The sequence below is a fragment of the Bos indicus genome, chromosome 6 (genome assembly GCF_029378745.1).
Source record: "Bos indicus isolate NIAB-ARS_2022 breed Sahiwal x Tharparkar chromosome 6, NIAB-ARS_B.indTharparkar_mat_pri_1.0, whole genome shotgun sequence".
In the NCBI taxonomy this organism is placed as follows: Eukaryota; Metazoa; Chordata; class Mammalia; order Artiodactyla; family Bovidae; genus Bos; species Bos indicus.
The window spans coordinates 91,046,735-91,058,275 of NC_091765.1; the positions used below are offsets into that span (position 1 = coordinate 91,046,735).

General features: G+C 40.9%; 1 protein-coding gene across 1 annotated transcript; it reads left to right on the plus strand.

Moving 5' to 3' along the window:
* Window positions 1–834: 834 nt before the first annotated feature.
* Window positions 835–10,212, plus strand: ODAPH (odontogenesis associated phosphoprotein). Its single transcript, XM_019962161.2, has 3 exons — window positions 835–901; window positions 9,334–9,470; window positions 9,615–10,212. The coding sequence occupies exons 1-3, from the start codon at window positions 835–837 to the stop codon at window positions 9,696–9,698; spliced, it is 288 nt and encodes a 95-aa protein (XP_019817720.2). The 3' UTR covers window positions 9,699–10,212.
* Window positions 10,213–11,541: the final 1,329 nt, after the last annotated feature.

The window sequence follows — 11,541 nt, forward strand, 5'->3', positions numbered from 1 at the left end:
CTCTGCATTTGTGAGTCTGTTGTTTCATAGATAAGCTCATTTGTGCCATATTTTAGATTCCACGTGGATTTCATATGATATTTGTCTTTCTGACTTACTTAGTATGATCATCTCTAGGTCCAGGGGCCATGCTTTTAATCACTTGCGACCATGCCCTCCCATTCCTCCAGTAGCTGACAAGAAACAAACTGGGCATCTTTGGGGCAGTTTGATGAATCAGAGGGAGTCCTGAAAGGACAACTCACTAAGTTAACCTCCCAAAATTTTCATGTCTGCTTAGATAACGACCATGACGGCTACTAGAGAAGACAGTTTTTCAACTGTTGCTCTTGGCTCCTGAACCAAAGCAGAAAAGACATAATCCCTGATCTGAAACCTGTGAACAGCCTCGTCAAACCGCTTCAGTCCCTGAGCCTTTGGATAACCCCCTCCCCATCCCGTTTGGCTTTGTGAGGTAAGCTATACAGAAGGAAACAGTGTGGAATATTTCCTGGACAGATCCTTTCTCTTGCCGAGGAGACCTATGAACACAAGTAAAGAGAAGGCACTAAGAGAAAAAGATTTAAAGGAATTAGAAGTATAGCGGAGGTGTGATTGTCCACAATCCAGCTCCAATCAAGGATGGATAGATGATGTTTGGCCGTCATTATAACAGGCTCTGGTTGATAAATACTGTCTGGTATTTCCTTGCTGACTTCTTACACTCACACCACAGGCCCTGATGGCTGTGGTCCATTATGCAAATACAACTCCCTGAATCAAGCTGTGGGTGACTCACCCACCCCCTTTAAAGCCACGTTGGGTTCGAGGCAGTGACTGCTCAGGGTAGAAGCCATGGCTCACAGACCCTGCTTCTCCTACTGGCTATTGGTCTGCTGGTTGGTGGTAACTGTGGCAGAAGGTAAGGGTTTTGCTTTTATTCTCCTGCGGGTCCACTAATTAATAAGCTGTGTAAAAAGAATGAATTTGGCTCCATGATTATACATATCCATGAATTGGAAACATTTACGTCAGCTTCCATCAGCATATGTTTTTAAAGAGAAAGACACTGAATTTATCATCGGAAGATGTTGGTCCTAGTCTCAGTCCTAGCTATATGACTTCAGATGCACGTAACTGCTCTGAAATGCATTTCCTCTTGTGTAAAGTGACGGCATGAATGACACCCATTATTATGGGGGTTGTTAGGACCACATGAGCTATCCTTCAAGAAAAGCTCTTCAAGCTTCAAGCACTATATGAATACTAGTTATTATTGCCATGGAGCTAACAATATCCGCCCTGAATTACAGCAATGTCCACCTCTTTGATTTCCTAATCATGTCTAGTCAGTTGTGTCCTGGTGCTGTGGAGGTGAGCCTAGACTTCTTGCTTTGAGATTCTATGAGATTCAATTTCTCCACTGCTCCTTTCTCTTTCCTTTTCCCCCACTACAATATTTCCAGGTGGCCTGAGCTAGAGAATTGGTTTGCAAACCCTGGGGACAAGCAAGAAAAGGAGGAGAGCCCCAGGAGTCATACCAGGCCCTCCACCCCTTTCATGTGGCCCTGGAACTTTGCAGGGGTGCAGCCAGACCCTAGTGGACCCTAGTCATCCCCCAACCAGTTCACTGCGCCCATGCACCACAGCTCATAACAGAGTGGAGGGGAGCCAGGCCATTGGAGCTGGTGGTTCCAGAAAGTGAACCACTCTTCAGGAAACCCTATAAACATGTAGCTAAATAAGTTATAATGAAATTAGAGGTTTATTCACTTTTTTTAAGCACCACTAAAATGTGGTTTCTGTTTTGGGCTCCCTCTTCCCCACTGTCCCTCAGACTGGCCTCAAAGTCCTTCAAATGCAGCTTCACTCTCTCCAGGCAGCCCTGGTTCCAGGTCATCACTTGCTTACACCTGTCCTGGCTCTGCCAGACAGGATCACGTGTGGGTCCCTGAACTCACCCCGTCCTCTCTCATCTCCATGGCAGCAGCAGTGGCTAGCGCTTCCCCTGCTTTCACCCGTTTATTACAATTCTGCTTCATAGGATGTCATTTAGTGTCACTATGGTACTATGTGTGTCATAGAAGTCACTATGTCACCTTCACAACAGTTTTCTTAAGATATGTAGTTTTAAAATTGCAATCTCCTTCTATCTGACATTTTTGAATTCTTACAGCAATTCACACATCGCCCACGGTACTTGCTGCGTTATGCTCTGTATTGTAAATCCATGTATTTGTAGCATCTCCCCATAGGCCCTGTTTCTTCATCTCTGCCTTTGCCGCAGCTCCTAACACAGTAACCTGCACACTGTTGAGTTGACTAGACTCACAGCACAGGATTGAAAGAGGCCTGTGTGAACTTGTGTGAAGTGGGCTCCAAAGTCTTTATCTGTAAAATCAGGGACTTGACCAAAATAGCTAGTCATTCTGTGAGTCTATGCAGTGGATTAAGTTGCAGTTATTGTGAGCAAGTTAATCACAGGACTTATATTTCTTTTTGGTTCGCCTCTGAAGGCACCTGAGAATGTATAAAAGAAGAACTGCATACTTTTATATCAAGCATAAAGCTTACTTCTCTTAAAAATCAGGGTAGCGCACTACAAAACAGCTATTGTCTGCCCAAACAACCACAGACTACAGGTAATTATATTTTCTAAAAAGAGGTCATCTCATCCTTACTTTTTTTTAAAAGTACTAGTTGGTGTACTATGAATTTCATGTCTAGACTATAATAAACCCACTTAAAATTGATGTCCAAACTCCAGCAATAGTTTGGCTTATTTTATTATCCTCTAATTTTGAATGTAAATTATTTTTGAAAATTTTATGGGTTTGGCAGGACTTCCTTGGCAGTCCAGTGGTAAGACTCCACATTTCCACTGCAGGGCACATAGGTTTGATTTCTGGTCTGGGAGATAAGATCCCACATGCCATGTAACCAAAAAAAAAAAAAATTTTTTTTTAATTTTTTTCTGAGACTAGAATGAAATATTCACTTAGACTTGCAAAAATCTGCAGAAATGTACTCAACACCCATTAATACAATCCTCACCTGCCTGCCTGGCCACTCATTCAACTCATCTGTTATGTACTGGGCATAAGTACTCATGCTAAGCGAAGGACTGTTTATAGCAATGACCAATAGGGGCTTCCCGGATAGGACAGTTGGTAAAGAATTCACCTGCAATGCAGGAGACCCCGGTTTGATTCCTGGGTTGGGAAGATCTGCTGGAGAATAGAAAGGCTACCCACTCCAGTATTCTTGGGCTCCCCTTGTGACTCAGCTGATAAAGAATCCTCCTGCAATGTCGGAGACCTGGGTTCGATCCCTGGGTTGGGAAGATCCCCAGGAGAAGGGAAAGAATACTCACTACAGTATTTTGTCCTGGAGATTTTCATGAACTGAATAGTCCATGGGGTCGCAAAGAGTCAGACACAACTGAGAGACTTTTTCACTTTCACTTTCAATGACCAATAGAGTCAACAGTCCTCCTCATCTTCATGGAGGTTCAATAACCTACTAGCTCAGTTCAGTTGCTCAACCCCATGGACTGCAGCACAACAGGCCTGCCTGTCCATCCCCAACTCCCAGGGTTCACTCAAACCCATGTCCATTGAGTCAGTGATGCCATTCAACCATCTCATCCTCTGTCGCCCCCTTCTCCTCCCGCCTTCAATCTTTCCCAGCATCAGGGTCTTTTGCAATGAGTTGGCTTTTCGCATCAGGTGGCCAAAGTATTGGAGCTTCAGTTTCAGCATCAGTCCTTCCAATGAATATTCAGTGTTGATCTCCTTTAGGATTGACTGGTTGGATCTCCTTGCTGTCTAAGAGACTCTCAAGAGTCTTCTCCAGCACCACAGTTCAAAAGCATCAATTCTTCAGTGCTCAGTTTTCCTTACAGTCCAACTCTCATATCCATATCTGAGCACTTTACATATCTTATTTTAGACACTACAACAAGCCAATAAGGAGCATTGTCTTCTCCATTTTAACAAATAAGGAAAGGCAGACTTGGAGGACACTATCAATTAAGTTATGGAAGCTGTCAATAGTCACACAATTATTAAATGGTGGAGCTCATATAAGTCATAGAGCTCAGGGATTCTATGCTGTTTTTAAAAATTATGAAAGTATGATAACATTTACAAGTGACTTGGAAAATGCAGAACAAAGTTATATATAGTTCCACTGTATATTACAATTATTTTTTAAGTAGATAAATTAAGATTTTTAGTTGGAGTTAAAATAGAAAACTCTCAAAAATTAATAGAATGAATAGGCATAAAAGTAGAAGGAGGTAGTGGACCTGAAAAGCATTTTGAACAAATTCAATGTAATTATGGTTTATACAATTTTCACGCAACAGCAGAATACAAATCCTATTCAAGTTCCCAAAGACTGTAAACCAGGAGAGACTGGAATATATCCAGGGGTGTGAAACAAGATCCAAAAATTTCATGGTCTAAAGGTACTGAAATCATACACAGTCTGTTCTCTTAAGGGATCCTGTGCTTTTAAACACTATGCTATTCTCTCAAAATGTTTCCAATCTGCATTTAAATATTTGACTGACTTTAATCTAATTAAGATTACAGAAGAGCTCTCATTTTTGATATTCAGTATCTTTGGTGTCATGTCAGTATGCTACATAGTGAGAAATATTTGCTTATTAATAATCACATTATCCCTGAGAGGTAGGAAAGTGATAACTTTTGCAATTATGGAAGCTGAGATCTCTCTCCGTCTGATCAAGTGCACTGTAGGCACAGTGCTAGTGATCAGGAGACCAGGTACGCATGATGATCTCGCAGGTACATCAGTGGAGGAGGAATATAACCACTGAATACTAATCACATAACCGATAAATATGGTGAAAGTGGACTCACGGGTGCTGTGGAAGCATATTGCTAAAGGCCTTAAGCCAGCCTCAGGGCAGGGAAGACCTCCTTGAGGAAATGAGACGTGAAATCTGCATAGAGATAAACCAGGCAAAGAGAGCGGGAAATGATGTTCTTGGCATCTGGAACCAACTTTTTAAAAGCCCAGGACCATTGATGATTGCTGTCAAAGTATTTGTCAACATTTGTCAGAAGAGAGCATTGACTAATACTGGACAAACCAGGGATTTCTCTGGTGGTCCAGTGGTTAAGACTCTGAGTTTCCAAAGTAGGGTGCACGAGTTCAATACTAGTGACAACACTAATACTTATTTGTGGGATGGCGGAAACAGAGTCAGATTCCTATGGATTAAATAGGGTGAGGGAAAGGGAGTCAGAATGTGTAGACTTCTCTTTGAAGTGAGAGAAGTAGAAACAAAGAAGTTCATGGCAGATCACCGAAGTTTTCTCTCTGCAATATGAAGCAAAGTAATCTGCTTAGAAAGGCCAGGAGAATTGCGAAGATAATTCTTCAAATGAATGAAGAAGAATGAGAATGTTGAAGGGGCTTTGAAGAGACTATGGGAGGTTTAGAAGACAGAGAGAATGGATCAGAACAAGGACAGAGAGAATTCAGGAGCAGTATTAACTCTTCGGAGACCATGAATGGCATCAACCCACTCACTCAGATGTATGGCCTGAACCTCGTAAAAAGCCTGTGACAGTTCCCCAAATAAGTCCCTAAAGTTCCCACATGTTACAACACTTGAGCTAGCCAACCAGGAACCTGCAGTAGTCACCACGTGTGTAGTCTGCTGGGGGAATGTGGTTCTACGTGAGCTAGTTACTGGGAGGAGCATATATCTTGACCTTGAGTACCGAGAAATTCCTGGAATAAGACAGCATTGACTAATATTGAACAAACCAGGGACTTCTCTGGTGGTCCAGTGGTTAGGACTCTGAGTTTCCAAAGTAGAATGCACAAGTTCGATCCTTGGTTGAGGAATTAAGATCTCACATGCTGCGTGGCATGGTCAAAAAAAAACAAAATAAAAAAGTTTTTTTTAATTTTAAAAAACACTAGACATCCCAGAGTCAGAGAAACACTAACAACTCTAACACCCCAATGTCAGGAGGATTTGGTAAGTAGCCTCAGTTTTAAGAAGTAAAATGAGCACAAAGGGTGGATATTTTTAAAAGCTAGAATCCAATTCACTGAGTGGCAGAGCCCAAGACCTAGCTAAACCTTATCTGATAGCAAAATGTCCCAGTGGAGCTCAAGAGTAAGGCTAGCTTCCTCTCTAGCAACTGGATTCTCAGCAGAAAGTTTTTATGTTAAAAAGGTTCATAATTAATCTGATTGTATAGGAGGAAAGAATGAGTGATATGGCATTAAGTCATCTTCTGTAGTTTGAAATGCCTTAATCTAGTTTCAACCATAACATTTTAATACTCAGTAGCCTGAGTGGATATGGGAGAAAGAGTCAGTATTTAATTCACCCATTCAAGCTGGATTAACAAAATAATAGAGGTGATTATTATAAAGATATTTCCAAGAAACTTAAGTACAGCCAGCCCTCAAAAAGACCAGCCCTGGAAAGTCAAGAGCCGAGGTTACTCTCACAATCGCCCTGTTACCACATAGGTACTTGTCTCTTTTTCTCTTTGAGAGGCCTTCCCCATTTTACAGCTATGGAAAGACTGGCTCAGCTGGCCAACTCCTGACTCTCCAGCCTCTCCCCTACACCTTCTCCTTACATCCTCCACTGTGTCACTTTGTTGAAATTCTTGGATGAAATCTGATTTGTCACTGGCCAGTCAATGAAAGAGTTGAATGTCTAACAATAGTCCTGTGAGGAATTCATTTTTTCCATCATTCACACTCAGCTGCCCTTTCCAGACTTGTATTGGCAAGTTTCTAAAGGAGAGAAGGGATAATTTTCTAAAGGAAATCTTGCTATTTCATAGCCAATTTGATTAAATGATATAGCTAGAGGAAAGACCTTGACACTGGATATTGATCCAAATTTCTTCTTGGAAACTTGTCACCTGGTCCTCACTGCTCATTCCTCTGCTGCCTGTAGATTCTCCCTCTGTCCTCTTCAAGGAGCAATTTCACTGCTGGGGAAGCGAAGCAAGTTCTTTTGGATTAATAGCCTTCGGGGGGACAGTTACTTTTCTTAACATTGCATTTTTTTCCACCAAATTTTATTTATTTATAATTTATGCACAATAAAAGGCAACATCTTAAAAGTGCAGATGAATCACTTTTTACATATATGCATATGTGCATATAATCATATGTGTGTACACATATATTTTTGTGTATATTTATATGTATGTGTATAAATATAAATGTGTATACATATCTCCATATTTATGTAACAACCACCCAGATCAAGATCGAAACAATTCACTGGTTCCTTTCTCCACTAAATAACACCTACACATAACCCTAAGCTGTTTTTCACTTTTTTTTAAACCATTCAGTTCAGTTCATTTGCTCAGTTGTGTCCGACTCTTTGCGACCCCATGGACTGCAGCATGCCAGGCCTCCCTGTCCATCACCAACTCCCAGAGCCTACCCAAACTCATGTCCATCACATTGGTGATGCCATCCAACCCTCTCATCCTCTGTCATCCCTTTCTCCTCCTACCTTCAATCTTTCACAGCATCAGGGTCTTTTCCAATGAGTCAGCTCTTTGCATCGGGTGGCCAAAGTATTGGAGTTTCAGCTTCAGCATCAGTCCTTCCAATGAATATTCAGGGTGACTTCCTTTAGGATGGACTGGTTGGATCTCCTTGCAGTCCAAGGGACTCTCAAGAGTCTTCTCCAACACCACAGTTCAAAAGCATCAGTTCTTCGGTACTCAGCTTTCTTTATAGTCCAACTCTCACACTCATACATGACTACTGGAAAAACCATAGCTTTGACTAGATGGACCTTTGTTGGCAAAGTAATGTCTCTGCTTTTGAATATGCTGTCTAGGTTGGTCATAACTTTCCTTCCAAAGAGTAAGCGTCTTTTAATTTCATGGCTGCAGTCACCATCTGCAGTGATTTGGGAGCCCTCAAAAATAGTCTCTCACTGTTTCCATTGTTTCCCCATCTGTTTGCCATGAAGTGATGGGACTAGATGCCATGATCTTAGTTTTCTGAATGTTGAATTTTAAGCCAACATTTTCACTCTCCTCTTTCACTTTCACCAAGAGGCTCTTTAGTTCTTCTTCACTTTCTGTCATAAGGGTGGTGTCATCTGCATATCTGAGGTTATTGCTATTTCTCCTGGAAATCTTGGTTCCAGCTTGTGCTTCATCTATCCTGGCATTTCACATGATGTACTCTGCATAGAAGTTAAATAACCTGGGTGACAGTATACAGCCTTGACATACTCCTTTCCCAATTTGGAACCAGTCTGCTGACCTGCATACAGATTTCTCAGGAGGCAGGTCAGGCGGTCTGGTATTCCCATCTCTTTAAGAACTTTCCACAGTTTGTTGTGATCCACACAGTCAAAGGCTTTGGCATAGTCTATAAAGCAGATGTAGATGTTTTTCTGGAACTCTCTTGCTTATTTGATGATCCAGCGAATGTTGGCAATTTGATCTCTGGTTCCTCTGCCTATTCTAAATCCAGCTTGAACATCTGTCATAGATTAACATAATTTTCCTTGTTCTTGAATTTCATATAAATGGAATAATACACTACATACTCTTTTGTGTCTAACTTCTTTGGCTCAACATAGCATCATAGGATACATCCATGTTGTTGTATTCATAATTCTTGGTCTTTATTACTGAGTAGTATTTTATTATATGAATACATAGTTTATTTATCCTCACCTATTGATGCTTTCTGTGTGTATGTACTTAGTTCCTTCAGTCATGTACAACTCTTTGTGATCCTTTGTACCATAGCCCGCCAGGGTCCTCTGTCCATGGGATTCTCCAGGTGGAATACTGGAGTGGGTTGCCATACCCTCCTCCAAGGGATAGTCCCAATCCAAGTCTCCCACAATGCAGGCATATTCTTTACCATCCAAGCCACCAGGGAGCCCACTGATGGTTTCCAGATTTAGATTAATATGAATGAGAGTGCTATGCAGATTTCCTTTGTGGTTAAGACTCTGCACTTCCACTGCAGGGGGCCCAGGTTTGATCCTTGGTCAGAGAACTAAGATCCCACATACCCCACAGTGTGGCCAAAAAAAAAAGCTGCCAAAAAAAAAAAATTCTTGAACTAATCTGTAGACATACGCACTCATTTCTCGTGGATAAATTCTCCAGCATGGAATTTCTGGGTCACAAAGAATGTCCATGTCTCATTTTACTGACCTAGACAGTTCTCTCAAACATGTTTTAGGGAGACTCTAGAATTCTCCCTTCCATTCTTTCTCCTCTGCTACACCTGATGACTCTCCCCTCTGCTCCTGTCATCAGGCCTATTTCCTGACATGCACTTTTCTCCCCACAGGACAAGAAGTGGTCACGCCTCCTGGAGACTCACAAAATAATGCAAACCCTACAGACTGCGAGATCTTAACACTCACCCCTCCCCCTGCCACAAGGAACCCAGTGACTAGGATCCAGCCCATCACCAGGACACCCAGGTGTCCCTTCCATTTTTTCCCGCCACGATGGCTCCGAGTCTACATTAGGTTTCCATACAGGCCTTATCCTCCTCCAACGTGGAACCACCATTTTCAATTCCATCCATATTTTTGTCCATACAGTCGCCTTCCTCCTTATTACAATTACTTCCCCAGGAGAAGACTCTGGAGAGGAAGTTCCTCTGAGGAAAGCAGAGAAAAGAGAGAAGCCCCAAATGTGCTGAAGTAAAAGAAGCCAAGGCCTCAGAAAAGACTAGAAAAAGATTTGTGCTTTCAGTTTTCAACTAAAACAATTGGGTTGGAAAATTATGCATCTTAAACTCCACTGACTGGAAGTTGTTCTCCTTGTCAGCAGTGATCGTATTGGTTTATAGGTTATTCATGATAACAGAATAGAAGCAATAATGACATTATTCTTATCCTTTACTTTTTATGATCACAGCATGTTTATGCAAGAAAAGTTCTAATATGAGTGGTTCCCATAATTCCTATCATCCTGCAATACCGGAAGAATCATCTCCGTCTTCTAAATCACAGTGAAGAGCATTTAAATAAATCGAGACTGCTATAAACCAAATGGAGACATTAATGACACCCTTTTATGCTTACTGGAAAACTCACAAAGCAAGGCATATTTACAAAGTGATCTTTAAAAGAAATTGTAAAAGACAGAAAGTTTCGTTTTATTCTGTTTGGCAGTGGTTATTCATTCACTTTTAATTGATATGATATTATATTAGTTCCAGGTTATTTAACACAATGATTCAATATTTGTATATATTACAAAATGATTACCACAATAGTTCAGTTAACATCTGTTACCATACATAATTACAAAACTTCTTTCTTATGAAGAGAACTTTCAAGATCCACTCAGTTTTCCAACAACAACAAAAAATTATAAATATTAAAACAAAAAGCTATGGGGAGTTTAACAATAGGTACTATTTTAAAGATACTATAAACTAAATTACCTAACCAAAAAAGTTCTTTTTAAACTGCAATATCTAAATATACTTTAATGTTAACTATTTAAGCCACCAATGAAAACTAGTTTGATATGTATCTCACTGTTTCTCCTATTATCTTCGTATGCATGCTAAGTCACTTCAGTCGTATCCAACTGTTTGTGACCCTATGGACTGTAGCTCGTCAGGTCCCTCTGTCTGTGGGATTCTCCAGGCAAAAATACTGGAGTGAGTTCCCATTCTCTTCTCTTCATATAGATACTAGTTTAAATTATATACTTCCCCTAAAACTTTCAACAAGATTCTAGGCTCAAAATTCAAGTACGGAGATGTTCTAGTAAGTCTAGAACTCCACAGACACAAATTCAGTCAACTATAGTTCCAAATAGGAAAAGGAGTACGTCAAGGCTGTATATTGTCACCCTGCTTATTTAACTTATATGCAGAGTACCTCATGAGAAATGCTGAGCTGGAAGAAGCACAAGCTGGAATCAAGATTGCGGGAGAAATATCAATAATTTCAGATATGCAGATGATACCACCCTTATGGCAGAAAGTGAAGAGGAACTAAAAAGCCTCTTGATGAAGGTGAAAGAGGAGAGTGGAAAAGTTGGCTTAAAACTCAACATTCAGAAAACAAAGATCATGGCATCTGGTCCCATCACTTCATGGGAAATAGATGGGGAAACAGTGGAAACAGCGTCAGACTTTATTTTGGGGGCTCCAAAATCACTGCAGATGGTGACTGCAGCCATGAAATTAAAAGATGCTTACTCCTTGGAATGAAAGTTATGACCAATCTAGATAGCATATTGAAAAGCAGAGACATTACTTTGCCAATAAAGGTCCATCTATTCAAGGCTATGGTTTTTCCAGTGGTCATGTATGGATGTGAGAGTTGGACTGTGAAGAAAGCTGAGCGCCGAAGAATTGATGTTTTTGAACTGTGGTGTTGGAGAAGACTCTTGAGAGTCCCTTGGATTGCAAGGAGATCCAACCAGTCCATTCTAAAGGAGATCAGCCCTGGGATTTCTTTGGAAGGAATGATGCTAAAGCTGAAACTCCAGTACTTTGGCCACCTCATGCCAAGAGTTGACTAATTGG